The sequence below is a fragment of the Mirounga angustirostris genome, unplaced genomic scaffold (assembly GCF_029215605.1).
Source record: "Mirounga angustirostris isolate CCGP_5_RB_7025 unplaced genomic scaffold, mMirAng1.0.hap1 SCAF_35, whole genome shotgun sequence".
NCBI classification, from domain to species: Eukaryota; Metazoa; Chordata; class Mammalia; order Carnivora; family Phocidae; genus Mirounga; species Mirounga angustirostris.
The window spans coordinates 154,770-173,867 of record NW_026991743.1 but is presented as its reverse complement, the minus strand read 5'-3'; the positions used below and the strand labels follow the sequence as shown (position 1 = coordinate 173,867).

At 57.5% G+C, this 19,098-nt stretch overlaps 1 protein-coding gene across 1 annotated transcript; it reads right to left on the bottom strand.

Moving 5' to 3' along the window:
- Positions 1–1,308: 1,308 nt before the first annotated feature.
- Positions 1,309–17,907, bottom strand: LOC135363151 (TBC1 domain family member 22A-like). Its single transcript, XM_064583842.1, has 5 exons — positions 17,749–17,907; positions 11,531–11,628; positions 9,294–9,350; positions 7,964–8,304; positions 1,309–2,776 (listed from the first exon to the last, which is right to left on the bottom strand). The coding sequence occupies exons 1-5, from the start codon at positions 17,905–17,907 to the stop codon at positions 2,670–2,672; spliced, it is 762 nt and encodes a 253-aa protein (XP_064439912.1). The 3' UTR covers positions 1,309–2,669.
- Positions 17,908–19,098: the final 1,191 nt, after the last annotated feature.

The following is a 19,098-nucleotide window of genomic DNA, read 5'->3' as shown; positions in this document are numbered from 1 at the left end:
ATCCCCTCCCCGGGTGTGCCCCCTCAGCACAGCCAGCACCACTGGGCAGGCGACCGAGGACCCCAGAAGCGCTCCAGGCTTGCTCCAGTCACGGGGCTGGAGAACACCGCCCCGCACTCCCAGCCAGCAGTTGTCCCAGAACCTCCGCCCTCCCCGCACTCTGGCACCTCCCCACACTGCCTCGGGGCACAGGTGTGTTGGCGGGCTGGAAAAGCAAGTGGCCAAGGGACGGGCTCAAACCCCACGACTAGACTCCTTGGCGCCCGATCCACCTGACTTCCCAGCGTCGTGGTGAGATTTCCACCCCAGCTCCTCCTCTCCCTGACCCACGTTTCGGGACGATCGATGCCCATCGCTAGTCACCAGCGCGGGGTGAGGATCACAGGTCCAAGCCCACTGCCGTGACACAAAGTTGGGAAGAACCGAAGTGCCCGTCGGAGGGGCGGTAAAGGAGTCCCGGGTGCACAGCCCGTGCGGGCCGCGCGCGTCTCTAGCGCTACCACGGGAAAGACGCTGTGAGGTTTAACGTGGGGGGCAGAGCAGCACCACCACGCGTGGGGGGAAACATGCACAGATGCACGGACCCCGAAGCGCCTCTCCACACGCGACTTCTGAGCTACCACAGAAGAGTCGCGTCCGCCACCCGTCCCCGTGCAGGACCTGACAGCCGCCATCTCGCCAGTCATCGCATTCCCTCCTGAACCCGAGGGCCAACCCGCCCCGTGGCCTCCCGCCACGGTGACAGACAACACAAACCTCATAGGCGACATCCCTGCCAAACGACCGGCCTGAATCTCATCAGGAGGATACGAGACACCCCCGCTGAGGGGCGCCGCACAACGGCTGGCCTGCCCTCCTCAAACGCCCTGGCGCCCGGGAACACGGTGCACGCTGGGACCCCCTTGGCTGACGGGGAGGACGGGCGGGGCGACACACACTGCGCACATCACTGGGGCGACTGGCAGGAAGAGAATGTGCACCGCGGATGAGCTGAGCGCACCATCTCGCTGTGCAATGTTCTGACGGTGTCTCTGTGCTTGGGAAACAGACAGTGATGCTCTCAGGGGTCCAGGGGTCCAGGGTCTCCAACGGACTCAAACGGTTCGGGGAAAGCACGCAGACACACAGGCACACGCACAGGATGAAGACGGGGCAAAGTACAAACGATTGGTGAAGGCAGGACTCGCCTGTACCGTTCTTGCAACTTTCGTCTACATTTGAAATTACATCAAAATAAAAGGTTTAAGACGTCACGTGCACGTCATGTGCATGATCTGACCCCAGCGCCTTCAGCAGCTCAGCGTTAAGAGAACGAGAGGCCTCCCTTCCTGTCCCTGGAAGAAGACACCTGGAATCACGCGAAGGAGGGAAAGCAGGCCTGGGGAAGAGGAGAGCGACCCATTTTTACCGCACATCCTCTGGTGCCGCGTGACTGTCTTACGTGTGCGTGAGCAAATCAATCAGGAAAATGAAAACGCAGAAACTCACGGGAAGGAACCCTTCTGCACCCACAAGGGGAGCAGCATCCTCAGGGACGCGGCCTATCCTTCAGCTCCATGCTCGCTCCGCCTCCGCCCGCCTCCCTGCTGGGCAGCCCAGCCGCGTGCCTCACGCGCCACCTGCTGGCGAGTGGGGCACGGCAGCCGAGGCGCGCCAGCCCTCCATGCCACCCTGGCACCCACCCTCCACCATGCGTGATCTCGTGACCACGGCCACATCCCACCTTCCGGAGAGCCCCCGCAGCCAGCAAGATGCCCGATGCAGCGTGGCACTCCGCAAAGAAGAGACGTACCGAGGAAAGGACGCAGCTTCGAGGGGAAGCCCAGCAAATGGACTTGGAGGCGAGCACCCGCCTCAGAGCCTGGTGGCAGAGCGGCCCCGCGGCCATGGTGACCCCCGAGAAAAAACCAACTCCAGGAGATGGGGCGGGAACCAAACAAAGTGAAGAAAACATGCCGGTTCCTGGCCGCCGCTGTCAGACTCCCACCGACCCCCTCCTTCCCGCAGAGCTGACTCATTACCCTAAAATCGAGGCCCGGAAAGGCTTCACACAGAAACCCTCAGGCTACAGAGGAGCAGTGTCTGGCCCAGTTAAGCTTCCAGAAAAGCCTGTAGAGGTGGGCGCGTCGAGGTGAGAGCAAGTCCCAGCCCCTCCGCAGGGCTGACCCCTCGCTGACTGTACGGCCTGCTGGCCCGCCCACCCCAGCCCCGCCTGGGCTCCCGGGGTGTTCACGGCCTATCCCACACTTTACACCAAGGAAGGTGTAAAGTCAGCAGCACTCAGGACCCCGGTCACCAGCTCTGTGTCCCCACGAAGACTCTGAAAAGCAAGGACACCAAGCTGGCCAGTCCTGTGGAGCAAACCAGTTCAGCCCCAAGAAGCCAAAGGAGTTCAATCGGAGCATTAAAAAATAGAACAGAACAGAAAATACTGGATCAATGGCCCCGGAAGCCCATGACCAACACACAGCTGAAGTAAACCTCAAGGACAAATGGCTCATCTCTGTGACTCGTGCAGGACGGCACAAACACATCGCCCTCTGACAAAGTAAACCACACGTGGGGGCGCAGGTGCACGTGCCCTCCGCCGGCGGGGGACTCACCGAGGTCTGTGTTCAGGCCGGCAAGGAGCTGCTTGAACTTGTCGAGCCGGGAGGCCTCTCGTTCACTTAACGCTGAGCTGCTGAGGGCGCTGGGGTCAGACGTGCCACCCACGGCGGCCGCCACCGAGTGCGGGAGAGACTGGGACCGCTGCAGAGGAGCAGTGTCACCGGCGCTGTCAGGGGAGAGAGCGCGCAGGGGGTGAGGATGGCCTCCTGGACCCCCCCCCTACAGCCCTGTTCCCCAGTAAGAAGGCTCCCACCCGCGCCACCTGCCCTTCGGGAACGCCACCGTGCCACAGCCATCCCCTCCTCCCCTAACCGGCCAGTGCAGACCCGCGTGACCGGGGCAATAAAGTGAAACTAGTGAACACCCAAGAAGCCCACTGGCCTTATTGGTAGAGTGATACTCCCTGGGAAAACAGACGTGCCTCACACAAAAGCAAAACGACAACCAGAAAACTCCAGACCCCCCCGGCTCCCCCACTGCTAGCAGGCCTGCCCAGGTGACACAACCCAAGGATCTGCTGGTGCCTGTGGGGCTCACCTGGGCCTGAGCACAGAAGGAAGCCACCGAGCCACATGTGGAGGAGCATGAAGCCCAAAAAGGCACTGCACCCCTTGGATCTCCCCAAGCCCCATGAGGGAGGCGGGCAGGGACCATCACCAAGAGAAAGCACAGGAAGCTAGAGCGCATGCAAGCAGGGGAGGGGCAGCAGGCTGCAGGCCTGCCCAGCACCCCCCGCCCCAGGGCACCACCTACCACCACGCACAAAGGCCCACCGACAGGGACACACAGGGCCGAAGTGAAACCGTGCGTTAAATCCAGGAACCCGGACCAGGAAGAGCCACAGAAAAGAGCCCAAGGCCCAACACCCACTCAGAAAGAGCCCCCAGGGACCAACGAGGGGCCCTCAGGAAAGGCAGCACCAGGCTGTACACCCCCAGGTCAAAATACCCTTGAATGGTCACATCTCCCAGAACTGAAATTTAAAGTAGAGGAAAAAACCAACTCCAGGAGATGGGGCGGGAACCAAACAAAGTGAAGAAAACATGCCGGCTCCTGGCCGCCGCTGTCAGACTCCCACCGACCCCCTCCTTCCCGCAGAGCTGACTCATTACCCTAAAATCGAGGCCCGGAAAGGCTTCACACAGAAACCCTCAGGCTACAGAGGAGCAGTGTCTGGCCTAGTTAAGCTTCCAGAAAAGCCTGTAGAGGTGGGTGCGTCGAGGTGAGAGCAAGTCCCAGCCCCTCCGCAGGGCTGACCCCTCGCTTGCAGGAGGTGTCCCCACCGGCCTGCCCTCCGGGAGGCCCGGGGCAGCGATGCTCAGACCCCCTCCTCCCCGCCCTCGGAATCTGCCACTCCGCTGTGCGTCATGATTCCTCAGGAAAGACGATGGGCGGGAGGAGGGATTCCTCGTTCTAACGCGGAACCAAACGTGCTGAGTTTTACTTCTCCGCCATCTTAGAGAGCATCCCTGTGATCTACTCCTACATGTAAGGACCACGTCGTCCTGAGCAGAGCACACATCCGGTCCCCCTCTAAGATGGGACGGGCAGGGTTTGCAAGGCACAGTGATGCCCCCTGCCCCCCGAGGAAGCAGGAAGGTCAACAGCAGGTCTCCCTGCTACTGTAAGTGGAAAACACATCAGTGTCCCCCTCCGGGGCAGCCAGTGTCCACCCAGGACCCACTTGCAGCTCAGTCCCCATCAGCGATGGACAGTCCTCCCCAGCCACGCCCACTGAGCCCTTCGCAGCCAAAGGCGCAGGCTCCCCATTACGCCAGCGGCACCCTAGACCAAGCAAAGGGCATCTGACTTCAGATACAAAGGTACAGATACCTCAGACGCTGATTAAGAAAGTCAGGACAGTCGAAAGGTAAGCAGGAGGCACGGGGAAGGCCAGCTGGAGACCCCTGCTGCAGCATCCCGGAACTTTCAGGCTGCCATCTACCCAGGGCTGAAGGCCAAAGGCGAGGGCAGCCAGCAGGCCCTGTGGACGCTGCGTGGGGTGACGTGAGCTCCCACGGTGGCGCACCATAAAGGGACAGGCACCGACACAATGCCGGCAGTGGGAAGGGCAGGCAGCACTCTGATCACACTGGGCCCCATGAAACACAGCGTCCAGGCCCCAGAAACACAACTCCGCTCCGAGGAGCACAGTCACATGAAATGGCACTCACAGGTCCCTCACCTCAACAGAGGCCTGGCCTGGCCCTGGGCCGTGGGGCCGGTGCAGGGACAAGAGTGGGGCAGAACATGGAGGAGGGGAGAGCCCGCGGTCACCAGGCCCTGAAGACACCTCAGTTTAGCTCAGCAACATTCACGTAATGACACAGGACCCCAAAGGGAAACAAAGTTAATGGGACATGGTCCCTGCCTTGGGGGAACTTGCAAACCACGTAGATGAGGTGTGCAGTCAGCCAGCCCAGCCCACCCGGCACCTCCCCTCGGCTGGGATGGCCCCACCTCCTAAGCCTGGAGCCTCACCCTACGGGTAACCTTAGAGACATCACCTCCTCCCTGAAGCCTTCCCTGACACGTCCTGGCCCTCCTCAACAAGACTGAACTGGGACTTCTACCCGTGGGTGCTTCTGGGTCCTGTCCATCACTCCAAGGCTCCATTCCACCCACGGAGGTGAAAGACTCAGATCCTTGTGTTCCCCACTAGACTGCCTGCCAGTCAACACATCTGCGCCGGGCCCAGCCCAGTAAGAATGAGGGCTGATGTGGTCGTCTTAGCGCCATCACCGAGTAAGCCATCCCCACGACTAACAGCCCACCAAGGGAACTGAACACAGGCCCACGAGTTCTGCGCACCACTGCCAGCCACCCGTGGGGTCGGCTCCCTGAGAGGCCACCTCGGGCTCCAGAGCGGCCCTCTCCCCCTTGGCACTGTGCACGGTCGGGCCAGAGAGTCCCCTGGGGGCCAGGCACCCTGGTCTCTGCCCACTTCATGCCAGGAGCACACACTCCCTGCCCCAGATGTTAACAGGAAAGGTCCTAACACAGGACCTCATGTCCCCTGGGGGCGGCATCACCAGCGAAGAGGCCCTGCTCTCTGTGGGGAGGTCAGCAGCTAGCAGCAGGCCCTGGCCTCAGACGCCCTGGACTTGAACCCTACCCCACCGCTCAGCATGCTGGGCGAGCCACGTGACCTCCCTATACCTCCCCCGTAAGCTCTCTCCTAGACTGGCTGCAGAGTCAGAGGCATCTGTTCATGACGAGGGCCCGAGACAGTCTCTGCCCCACAGTAAGCGATGGATAAACACTAGCTGCTACCATGAAATGAACTGCTCACAAAAAGCCTGCTCAGAAAGCAAAGGAAAGATGGTTGATGCGCAAACGGGTGGAGGCAGAAGGCAAACACAGTAATCGGCCCCTTCCCCAGCATGAGCCGCTTGGGGTATCCTTCACCTGGCTTTTACAGGAGGAGGCCACCCCAAGGCTCCCCACCCTGGCAGGATGCAGCCCAACTGCATACCTGGCCATGGGCTGAATGCCGTGAGGCCCCAAAGTCCGTATGCGCAAGTCCTTCCACAGACGGGACGGTGTTAGGAAGAAGGGCCTCAGGTTTAGAGGAAGTCAGGAGGGTGGGGTCCCCTGATGGGATCGGTGCTCCTGAGGAGTCACGAGACAGCCTGTTTCCCCTCTCTAGTCTCCCCCATGTTGGGATACTGTGAGAAGGCAGCTGTCTGCACCCCGAAGAGAGCCAGGACCCAACCGTGTTGGCCTCCTGACCTGACTTCCGGCCTCCAGAACTGGGAGACCTAACTTTCTGCTGCTCATGCACCATCGGCCTGGGGTGCTCTTCGCAGCAGCCCCACGGCCTGAGAGAACAGGAGCCTGCCCGCTCAGCCGAGATGGGCCCCCACCTCTATGGGTGCTGAGGCCCGCCCCCCAGCAACTGCTCAGATGGCAGGTGTCACAGAGGCTCTACCCAGGCCCCAGAGGCGTGGGGCACAGCAGAGGGCAGAGGAATCCGGGGCACCTGCCAATTTGAACAGGCACCCAGGCTGAGGGCACTGCCCGGCCGGGGCGCGCAGGCGGTAATCGGCATAGGATGCGTCAGTCTCGGGGAACCCCGACCCACTCGCAGAAGCCCTAACCAGATTTTCATTTTTAAACTCAAATACTTTGAAGTTCAGCCTATTTTGGAGAAAAATAGTTCAGATTCCAATATGAAAACTGGTCAAAGGAACTAATTCACAGCGTTCTCACCCACGAAGACGTGTGATGTTCCAAACATTAGTCAGCTCCCGGGAAGGGTTTCTGAAAACTAGACAGGGGGATGAACGCCAGCTCCGTGGTCCCAGCAGGGCAAGCTGAGGCTGCCCGATGCCCTCTTCTCTCCTCTGTAAACAAGGGGCAGTCCCCCTGACCCCCAGAGACCCTGGGAGCGGGAGGCCGTGAGTCCGCCGCGGTGCAGGCCGGCCCCTCTGCCACCAGCTCCCCACGCCTCACTGCCTCAGCTCACTGATGCTCACGTGTCACCTTCTCAGTAGGGCATCTGGACGCTCTGACTGAAGATTACGCCCCAGGTCCAGGCTGCTGTCGCCACCTCCCACCTCCTTCTCGACCCAGGGCGTTTGTCTCCTCCCCGCACGCTCCAGGCCTCCTTACTGACCCAACGTGTAGGTTGGTGCTTGTCCCCCTCACCAGAACACACACTCCAGGCCAGGGACTTCCTGGGGGCACCCCAAGCCCTAAGAGTCTGGCCCATCACAGAGGCTCATCAAACACTGTGTTGTTTTACATCATAGACACCCCCAAAAACAAAAAGCAAAGCTACTGAGAGCCGTCTCCAGAAAGGCTACTGAGCACCAGGCACGGGGTACAAGACAGGCGCTGATCGCATCCTTGAGTTTATGACCTGGAGGCAGTCATTCCACACCCCAGACTCTGCCCCCTACAGACTCTGAGCCACGTGCAGGTGTCCCGGCGGCGGAGGGGGTGTCATTGGAAGCTGTCGGAGGAGGTGCAGCCTCTGAACGTGCAGTTGGCCTGGCCCCTGAGCTGGAAATGTCCCCCTGGGACAACCGGGGCACACTTAGAAGGGAGACACAGTCCCCTGGGGCCTGGTGCTCACTGTGGGCCTCTCACAGCCAGGCCACGAAAGCCACACACCACACCCTCCACCCGGAGGAGAGAAAGAAGCACTCAGCTGGGGACACAAAGAAAAGCCTACGGCTTCTCCTGCCTGGGAAGGCCTGTGGGCACGTGGATCACAACCTCAAGGTCTTCCAAGGGCACGAGCTCCTGTGGCAAAGAGGACGGAACGCCCGCTAACCTCCCGCACCGAGAGGCCTCCAGCCCCTCTCCCTCGCAGCACTGCACGTCATCTCCTCGCGCCCCCGCCCACCTGCAGGACAGGATGTGTGGCTCTCGCTGACGGACTTCACCAGCCGGAGGTCACCGCTCGGGACCGAAGGAGGCTCTGCCGAAGGCTGTGGCTCCTGCTCGGGGCCCGGCGCCTCCTGCGGCTTGCGGCGCTCCTGCCGCTGGCTGTGGTTGCGCAGGACGTGGTGGGCCGTCTCCATGACCACGTCGGTGTTCAGGCTCTCGGCTGCCACGGCCAGGAGCCCGTCATCGTCCTCGCCGGCATCCCAGGCGTCGCTGGTGTTGCTCTCAAACTCCGGGAAGGTGCTGATGCTCTTGGCCTTCACGGGTGTGGCGGGCGCCTTGGGCGCGCCCTTGAGCAAGCTGCAAAGCAAAGGCAGACTTCAGCTGTCCCCTCGGAGGCTGGAGCGGACTCACCCCACGACTGGTCAGAAAGGAGCCCATGGATGAAAGGTGCACATTCAAGCTTCCAGTGTCAACTGAGCTGAGGGTGAAGAGCAAGCACAACCCAAAGAGGCATCCGAGAGAGGACTCCTGGGGCACCCAGGGGGCTCAGTCGGTTAAACGTCTGCCTTCGGCTCAGGTTGTGATCCCGGGGTCCTGGGATCGAGCCCCACATCGGACTCCCTGCTCGGTGGGGAGTCTGCTTCTCCCTCGCCCCCCTCCCTACCCCCCCACTCTTGTGCCCTCGCTCTCTTTCTCAAATAAATAATCCTAAAAAAAAAACAGAAGAGGACTCCTAGGATTCGGGGGCAGGAAGGAGAGGCTCTCGAGGGGCAGTACCGCTGAGCAGTCTCTGCTCAGTGACAGAAGCCACTCAGGAGGAACCCCAGCACCGCAGTCACGGCATTCACAGGGAGTCCCCAAACCTCACACGGGCCAGTGCCCGCAAACCTCCTAAGGCAGCAGTGGGGGCGGCGGGGGCAGGAGCGGCTGTCCTTCAGCGTGCAGACGCGACACAGCACCACTAGAGCAAGAGCCCCCGCGGGGGGCCCAGTGACACCCGCCAGCATGGGCAGGGGGTCACACCAGCCCCCTGCGTGGCTCTGGTGGAGGAGCCAGACACAGGGGCAGAGCGTGCAGTGGAGGGCAAGGGAAGTGAGCTGACCACCGAGAACAGGCCCGGGGCCAGGCCCTCCCGTCAGCTAAGGGGGTGCCAGCTTCATGCTCTCCTCCACTTTGGGCTGGGCTTCCTTCTCTGCCCTTGTCCGGAGGACCAGTCGTGCGAGGCCCTGACGCGTGTCTGCTCGAGGGAAGACCACGCTGCTCCCCTCAGGACCCCGAGGAGGCCGGCGGGTCACCAGGACGCCCAGGCGCGTGCGTGATGCAGCATGACCACAGGCCTCACTTACGTGCCGTGTAACAGTGGGTCGAAGGGGGGGTGCTGGGCGCCGTACACATGCTGGATGCTGTTTAAAAAAAAGGAAAACCGATTAGCTTCTCTCCAGCTTCCTCAAGAGCCCACACTAACTCGGGAAAAGGACCAGTTCCCAGTAACCTACACACCTGAGCAGCAACTCTCCCTCAGCTGCCACGGGTCCCGAGGGCCCGTCTGGAAGGGATGAATGGCGCCACACAGGTCCACGCCACACACACAACGGGGCATTCAGCCTGCCGGGCAAATGGGCCTCAGCCCGGGGAGCCGCAGCCCTGACCGCATCGGCAGGGCCTCAGGCGCCGCTGCCGACGAGGCTGCTGGGAGCTGGGAGCCACTCAGCATCGCCCAGTTCCAGCAGCCTCTGCTCCCGGACCGTGTGCCAGCGGCAGGACTATGAACTAATGCTGAAATGCCCGTCTGGAAATTCCCATCTGCTGCCATTTCGTCAAAGACAGAATGCAGAATCACAAAAAGAAGATAAATGTGTTTTTTAAAGACTTAATGATTTTATTATAAAAGTTTTCTGGGGGCGCCCGGGGGGCTCAGTCGGTTAAGCGTCTGCCTTCAGGTCAGGTCATGATCCCAGGGTCCTGGGATCGAGCCCCACATCGGGCTCCCTGCTCCGCGGGAAGCCTGCTTCTCCCTCTCCCACTGCTGCTCCCCCACTCGTGCCCTCTCTCTCTCTCTCTCTCCCTCTCTAATTAAGTAAAATCTTTTTAAAGAAGATAAAAATTAAATTTAAAAATAAAGTCTTCTGTTCATCAGAGTAAACTTGGAAAACAGATGGAAACAAAACAGCCCCCGTGGCAGACACCAGGGCGGTCCACTGAGTGGCTGCACCCGCACCCCTTCCTCGGCGGGGGCGTCCAGCCAGGGGAGGCCCTGTGACCCAGCGCAGCTCAGTCACCAGCAGTGTGGGCCCTTCCTCATCTGCCTGGAACACACATGTGAGGCCTAGAGGTTCCCCAGCCTCATGCCACCATGAGAAATGAGCAGGAGATATCAACCACCCGAGAACGCGGGCACGGCAGGAAGATGAGAAAGAGCACGGGTCTCGGGGGCACTGCAGCCCTGCCAACACCTTCATCTTAGCCCAGCACCAGAACTATAAGACAGCAAGTGTGTATTATAAGCCAATAGGGTTATGCTGATTTGTTACAGCAGCAGCAGAAAACCAAAAGAGAACAGAATGGTGACAGACAGGTGACAAAGCCATCCTCTTGGCTTATGGAAGCTTAAAGGTCTCTGTGGTTAAGTCAACCTCACTTTTATGCGTTACACGGGGCTCTCCTTTGAGGACTCTACTTAAAAAGGCCCACCCCCAACTGTCTTAGTCCATCCCGGCTGCTATAACAAAAATACCACGCATGTGGCAGCTTATAAACAAAGACATTTATTCCCCACAGTTCTGGAGGCTGGACGTCCAAGATCAAGGTGCTGGCAGATTTGGTATCTGGTGAGGGCCTCAGCTGGTGCCTTCTGCTGCGTCCCCACCCAGCGGAAGAGGCAGGGAAGGTCTCTGGGGTCTCTTTTATAAAGGCTCTAATCCCACCCTGGGGGAGTCCAGCCTCAGGACCTCCTCACCCCCTCAAAACCCCCACCTCCTAACACACTCAGTCTGGTGGGTAGGGCTTCCTGTGAGTTTTGGGAGTGCACGAACATTCAGCCCAGCCGACTTACTGAGATGGCATAAATCTCCAACTGTGTCCTAGTTCCACACTTGTGTGGTTTTATTTTTTACCCTTGAGTATTGAGTCACCTAGAATTTATTTTATTTTGCTACAGACTGTAGAAAACTTTTTTTTTCTTTTGACAGAGAGAGAGATAGCGATAGCAGGAACACAAGCAGTGGGAGTGGGAGTGGGAGAAGGAGGCTCCCCGCCGAGCAGGGAGCCCGATGTGGGGCTCGATCCCAGGACCCTGGGACCATGACCTGAGCCGAAGGCAGACGCTTAAGGATTGAGCCACCCAGGCGCCTGTAGAAAACTTTTTTAAAAAATAATCCACTGCTCCAATGACATTGGTTAAAAACCTATCCTATTCCCTACTGGTTTGCGGACACTGTCTTCAATACGCAGGAGATTACTCTATGCTGGGGCATTTTTTCAGTTTTCCATTCATTCCTCCATGTCTGTGCCTGTGACACAACATTTTAATTACAGAAAATGTTCCCTTTTATATCCTAAAATGTTTCAGCAAAATTTAACGTACATTCGATAGCCCCCACGTTGCGACGGGGTTGTGAGGAGTATGAGGCAGGCAAAGACAAGCACACTGGACTCCAAACTCGCACGAACCTTTAAGTTTACCTACAAAAATAAAAAAAAAAAAATGAATTGGCGTTTATAATGTTCTTGGACAACAAAAACATGGTAAACTGGAATATTATTCAGTGAAATAGTCATCAGCTAAAAAATAAAGTGCTAGCTCACGCTGTAACACGGAAGAACCTTGAAACCATCACGCTACGCATGGGAAGCCAGTCATGAAAAAACACCTATTCTGGGGCGCCGGGGTGGCTCAGCCGTTGGGCGTCTGCCTTCGGCTCAGGTCCTGATCCCGGGGTCCTGGGATCGAGCCCCACATCGGGCTCCCTGCTCCGAGGGAGGCCTGCTTCTCCCTCTCCCACTCCCCCTGCTTGTTCCTGCTCTAACACTCCCTCTCTGTCAAATAAATAAAAATCTTTAAAAAAAAAACCTATTCTATGATCTCACTGACATGAAATGTCTAGAAGGGAGACAGAAGGGAGACTAGTGGTTGCCTGGGGTGGAGGATGGGAGACTGGGGTGACAGCAGAAGACTACAGGGCTTCTTCCTGAGGGGACAAACATATTCTAACGTTGACTGTGGCGACGGATACACCGCAGTACCACTGACTTTCACCCCTTAAATGAGGGAATGGTGTTGTACGTGAATTTTAATGGGTGAACTATTATTATATGTGAGTCTCAATGAAGATGTAAGCTTTTAAAGGCAGCACAGTTTCCACCTGGTTCTCTTGGGTTCTCTCTTGGAACCCAGGCACCAGGCTTTGAAGAAGCCCACATGTAAGCACTAGAACCACAGCTTCCAGGGGGTGTCCCAGCTGATGATGGCCGGCATCAACCTCGACAGGCGTGAGTCACCAGCATTCTTCTGATTTCCCTCCCAGCCTCTGAACCTTCCCAGTGACACCATGGAAAAGAGACCAGTCTGACCCACCGAATCCAGGAGGGTTTGGGGGTTTGTTGTTGTTGTTGGAAAGAAAGAGTATCAGCCCACGGAGGTCATGCACAACCCCTCTGTCGTGGTCCCTTTCCAGAAATCTCTTGGAGGCTTCCCCGACCTTGGTAGGTTTCCTGTTTTAAGAAGCAAAGGGCCTGGGTAATTGCTCTAGGCTTTAGCTTCCTCGTCTCGGAAATGGGAATAAGAACGTGTAAGAAATGAGACAGCCATAAATGGCAGCAGCTTGACTACCGCCAAGTGACCTACAGACAGCATTCACCGGTACTATGCACCTACCTTGCTGGCTTGCACCCTTCCCTTATGTCTCAGTACACGAATAGGGCTCAAAACCAGCAGGCAGTGGGCCTCTGCCCTCTATGTGCAAGGCATTTCCATGGGTCTTGCAGTGTTACCACACGCTGCAGGCCCCTTGCCTCCCAGGAAAGCGCCAATGCATTAATTCTTCATGGGCACACCACTTGTGTTTATTGAGCAGAAAATGTTCCAGCAAAGTTCAAGCTCAGACTAAAAGGCATCTCATTTTATCTTATTAAAATTGCATTTTTATCTGGTCTTGCATAGCCAAAAAGAAAAACAGGCTTCAGCTAAAGCCATTTTAAAAGAAAAAGTAGCACATCATGAAATCATTCTTTAAAAAATATGTTCACCAATAAACTTTTTAATGAATTGTACTGCTTAAAAACACCACAGTAACTCATTGCTTTAAAGAGGACCCCAGTGATTCCTCACAAAAAGCAGATACACACGACATAATGCCACTTCTAGGCACACGCCATGAAAACCCCTTGTGTAAGGACGCAGGAGGCAGGTTCAGCGATGTCACTAACGCTAAAAAGAAAAAAAAAAATTAAGAAAAACTTTTATCCATCATCAACTGAAGAATGAATTCACATTATCCCTTTGTCCATTATCAACTGAGTAACAAATAAACAAACTGGAACATACACCTATAATGGAATACTAACTACAATAAAAACGAAGGAACTACAAGAACCAAGATCGGGGAACTTACAAGCCTACCACTGAAGAGTAACTTGAATATGCACAGTATGATGTCATCTATAAAATGTTTTTAAAACGAGAAAATGAAACTATCTACCGTGTCGGATACATACATGGTGGTCAAAACTCCCAGCTCATGATGGTGATGAAAACAAACGGAGAACAGGATGGGAGCGGAGGGCTGGGGGTGGAGGGGACTCTGGGGCCGGGAAGAGGATGCAACGGCTTCAACTCCGAAGAGCAAAAGTGCGCAAACAGTCCCGAGGCCCATCGGTGGGTGACCAGGCACACGCCGGAATATACCGTCAGCTTCCAACAAGGAATGAAGGGCTGACAGCCGCTCCCACGTGGATGAAGCCTGGAAACATCATGCGCAGCGAAAGGAACCAGTCACGAAGACCACATTCATATGATCCCACACACATGAATAAGCACATGTCCAGAATAAGCAAGTCTACAGAAACAGAAAGCAGATGAGTGGCAGCCAGGGGCTGGGGAGGAGGGACTGGGGAGTCACGGCTGGTGAGGCAAATGCTCTAAAATTGACTATGGTGATGATCGTCCAACTCCACAGACTAAAAACACTGAACTGTACACTTTAAGTGAGTGAAATAGAGGACAGGTAAATGACGTCTCCACAAAGATGCTGAAAGGAAGGGAGGAAAGGGGGAGGGAGGGAGGGAGGGACGGGGAGAGGCGGAAGAAGCAGGAGGGTCTCCTCCCTGACCGGGTGTCCGGGAAGGCCGCTGTGCCGCGGGGGGCGAAGGCTGGAGCAAGGCAGCCCTTCTGCACCAGCCACCCGGCTGGCCTTTAAACAGGTCCGAGTCTACCTCTGCAGCCCCGAATGACAGAAGTCCCTAATGCCACCAGCCCAGAACAAAACATTTTAGTAGCTTCAAGTGAAAATGACAGACATGATATCACCCCTGAACTAAGACCATGAAACTTCAGAAGGATTCATTGGTTATCAGCAGGCCAACAGTGGGGACCACAGCTACATAATCTGGGCGGGCGGGTCTCCATCCTGTATATAGTATACGTAGTGTATAGCGTTAGCGACCACACAACTGGGTGGCCGGGAAGGACTCTCAGATGGAAGAACAAATGCACGAGAACTCACGATGAGTCATGGACCCAACCCTTGGCCCCACAGAGGTTCCCATCCAGCTGAGAGGGAGGCGCCCAGACCAAGGACTGTACCCCACAGGGCAGCCCAGGGACAGGCAGGTGGAGAGATGCCCCCCAGGATGGCGCCCGGAAGAGGACCCCCGACAATAGCCCCTGAGTTCTCAACAGAGCACACCCCTCCTGCATGAGGCACAGGGAGTCACCCCTACAATGCCCCCACCAGGAAGGGGAAGGCAGGCGATAGAGACAGTAAAGCTGAGATTCACCACAAGCAGGACGTGGGAGCGAGGGGAGCCCCCAGGCAGAGGGGGTCACAGGTGAGGACAGCCTGGAGACACGGGTCAGCTGGGGGAGGCCCACAGAAGAGAGACGGGGGCCCCTGAACAATCACCGCTGGCTCCTCAGGACTCTGCTCCACCACCTTTACAACTCGGGCAGGGAAAGTATAATAAAAACCAGAATCTAAGACTGTCTGAGTGCTCACTTGTGGATGGCCAAGTGCTCAAGCCTGGTCCCCCTTGGAGAGCACCCTTCATTCGGCAGACACTGGCTGAGCACCTGCTGCAGGCAGCGGCACCGGAGCTGGAGAGACGCCAGGGAGCCAGGGACACAGGGACAACCCCTGCCCGCCCCCGGCTCCCACGATGGCAGGCGATCATCTGAACACAGGTGAGCAGAGCAGCGGGAGAAGCAAGAGGGCGATTCTCTCCCGCGTGTCCTGGCAAACATGTCTCTGGTCTAACTAGGACACCCCACCACCAAGGCCCTGGCTTGGCAACAAAACTGACGAGCCAGGGACCAGGATGGCTCTCTGTTCCTCAGTGAAAGGCTGGAGTAGCAGGGCTGCTTTCAGCCCTGAGACAGTGAAGCGTGAGAGGAAGGGAAAGTACGGAAAAGAAGTGTCCTAAGCACCTAAAAGGAAACCAAGAACCTATGCCGGTTTAGGATGAAGTGCTCGCCCGCAGCTCGGGCGCGGGGCATCAGTGGGCAGGTCGGGAGCCCCCCCGCGGCCACCACCTCCCCAGCCACCAGCCTCCCCGGCCGGGCTCACAAACCATGCTGCGCCCCCTCTGCGCTCAACATGCTTTTCTGAAATATGAACTCAATTAGCGACTGATTTACCATTAGGCTCGCTCTAACACACAGCAATGTTCCCCAGGTTTATAAAATATTCAGAAGAAGTAAGTTTTCCAAGGAAATTAACTTTAGAGGGCTTCAGAGGAAAATGTGTGAAACACCATTATCACCACAGCAAACAATTCCATCGTCCCTCCACCCACAGCAGAGTCTGGAGCTCTCGGCCCCCGCGGAGCCAGCTGCAGGCACACGTGGCCCCACGGACCCAGACCGGAGCACCTCTCGAGCTGTCCCAGCAATGACACCCGCGCCACCCCACCCGGCATTGCCGCTCAGCCTGTCCCACACGCTCTTGGCCGTCCAGTGCCCCCACGGGGCCAGAGCTCCCCGTGAAAGGGACAGGATTTGTCTCCTGTCATGCTCCTTGGGGCCCCCAGAACCCAGCAGAGACTCGGGCTGCTGTTGAGTCGGTCAGCAGGTTGCTCCATGGACAGTCTCTTGGAATAGATCTTGGAAATGAGCATGTTTACAAAAAAGTGCTCCTCCACATGAGAAGAGGAACGTGTGAACTCACAGATACAGGGGACAGGCTGGTGGCTGTCTGATGTGGGGGGAGTCAGGCAAAAGGGTGAAGGTGGGCAGGAGGCACAAACTTAAATAAGTCCTGGGGAAGTGATGTGGGCAGCACGGTGACTACAGTTAGTAACACGGTGTCGCAGACTTGACCGCAGCTGACAGAGAAGACCTCACAAGTTCTCACCAGAAGAAAAGCAATCTGAACCTTGTGTGGTGGTGGAGGTTAAGGACAGGCTGTGGTGATCATCTCACAAGATATACACGTATCAAATCATTACACTGTCGCCCAAAACTCATACAATGTTCTACGTCCACGAGACCTCCACCCAGACAAAAGTGATGGGTGTGTATTATGGAAAACAGAAGATACGATGAGTAGGAAGAAAGGAGGCTTTGGAATCAGCAGGGAAAGTGTATAGCGTGGTGGCCAGCCACCCCCAAATCCCACCTTCCCTCAATCCTCCTGCCCTCGTCTGGCCTCCAGACGCACCTCGTCCAGCCCTCCCGACCTTGCTCTCCATCCCCCCATGCCACCGCACCCCCTTTCCTGCCGGCCTGTCCAGGGGCTCCTCAGACTGTTCTGCACATTCCTGACCTCCACACCCCACAGCCGAGGCCCCAGCCCTGCCTTCTTCCCACTTTACGGGAAACCACGCTCTTTCCTGATGCTCCTGACCGTCTCTAGGTAAAGGGTTCTCAAACCGCTGCCTCTGGGGCACCACTGGCAACTCAGCCACACGCTCCCCTCCTCACATTATCGGGTCCACTACAGAAGTCAGCTCTGCCCCAGTTGCCACACCTCATGCCCACTTCTCACAGTGTCCAGCCCCGGGACAACCCCCACGGGTCAGGCAGAAGACTAACGAGCGCACCCTGCCTCCTGCACCCCCTCACGCCCCTCTGCCACCAGCAGCTCCTGGCCCTCCTGGGCCGCCAACCTCTGTGGCGTCAAAACCCACCTGCTATCCCCACCACCCTGGATCGGGGCTCGGTCTCTCCTCCTGCCCAGGTCACCAACTCCCTCCATGACCTAATCTCCATGAATGGCAATCCAGGAGCCCAAGGGCCCCCCTCCCCTCCTCCCTGAAGCAGGCCACCCGCATTCAGCCAATCTCCACGTCCTCCTAAACCCTGAACCACTTCCCACAGCTCCACCCTCCCCTCTGTCACTGTCCCACGCGGCTGCCTCTGGTTCTGGTCTCGGCTCTGCCAGTCGGGGGACAGCTTCACTCCCCAGCTCAAAGTCTGCAAGGTCTTCCTGTCGCCCTTGGGGAACAACTGGAACCTTCCCTGTTCCTCTCCCGCCCATCCCCACACCAACACCCCCGCTTGGGGCCAGCGCTGGCCTCCAGCCCACCCCGTCTGAACGCCCAGCCCCCTCGGTCAGGTCCCTGCTAGCAATGCTCTTCTCTCCTGCTCACCTTTTCCTCGGCCGGGCCTTCATGCAGCCACTCGGCTGCCACACAGGCCAGCCCCGGGCCCTGTCTACAGAACACCCCCACAACCAAGTACGGACCTATAGGAACGGACGGTCCTTCAAGGTCCAGTTTGAGGTCACCCCCACCCTCCTCCACCAGCATCTCCCGTCCCTCGCCCACGCTGCCCCAGGAACTGGGAGCACCCCCCAGACTGCCCTGCAGGGGCCCAGGCCAGCAAACTTTAGGGCCTGTTGTGCACACAGAAGGCATCCAATAAATGCTTGAGACATTTAATGCTTCTTCGTTATACAAATATTTGAATGATTGAGCCTTTTACACGTGAAGGAGTTAAGTTCCACAGGACAGAGCACACTCTCTCAGAACCCAACAGGAGAGCGCCCTCTGATCAGCTCCTGCATTTCCCTGGCCTGACCCATCCCAACTGAGCCACTGAAAATCAGGCTGGTCTCTGAATCCACATTTGGTCTGGAAATAAAATGCCACACAGCTCTAGTGAGTGGTTCTGGAACAGAAAACTAATCCAAGAAAGAGCACAATCCTAAAGAGAAAACAAAACGGGGCCCAGAGCCACGCCACGGCGGCCCGACCCGAGGCACTACCAGCTCGCCCGGCAGACGGCCCGGCAGACGGCTACCGTCGGCGGAGGCAGGCCTATGTGCTCCTTCCCCACCCCATCAAACTGCCCAGCGCCCCCGACAGGAGGAGGAAAATGCTTTTCTCCTCCCAGAGCCGGCCTGAATTCTGAAAGCAGCGTGGCCAGAGGCCCCCTTTAGATCCCCACGCCGACAGCCCAACACATCATCCCACCAACTGGCTGGCCTCACCCCCTGCAAACAAGTTCACTGGAAAAACTAGAGAACCCCGTGTATCAACACCCTCAAACGGACTGCCCCCTGCCTCCAATGTTCACAGTGGCGCCGAGGGACCCGTCCCCTTTCCAAGACCCTGCCCTTTGCCCTGCTCTCCACACACATCATGCCCAGTGCCCCGTGACATTCCCAGTCACCCTGCGGAGGGCTTTCCGTGAAGGATCAGGAGCTCATCCAGAAGACAGGAATTAAGCGCTGTTTGTCTCCCCTGGGCATAAGCCTTAGAGCCAGCAAGCCTTATTCTTTTAGTTTAGTACAAAGGTTCACTGAAAGAAGGGTCCTTTCAAAACTGGAGCAAGGTATACGCGGGAACAGGTGGAGAGCTGCTCCATGGCACATTTGAGAAGCGTACCGAGGGGGGCTGGCCACGAGCAGCATGGCCAAGCTCAAGTGCAGAGGCTGTGTGAGAAGGAAGACAGCAGACGACAGACATGCCAGCCGGGGCAGTGGGCACACACCAGCG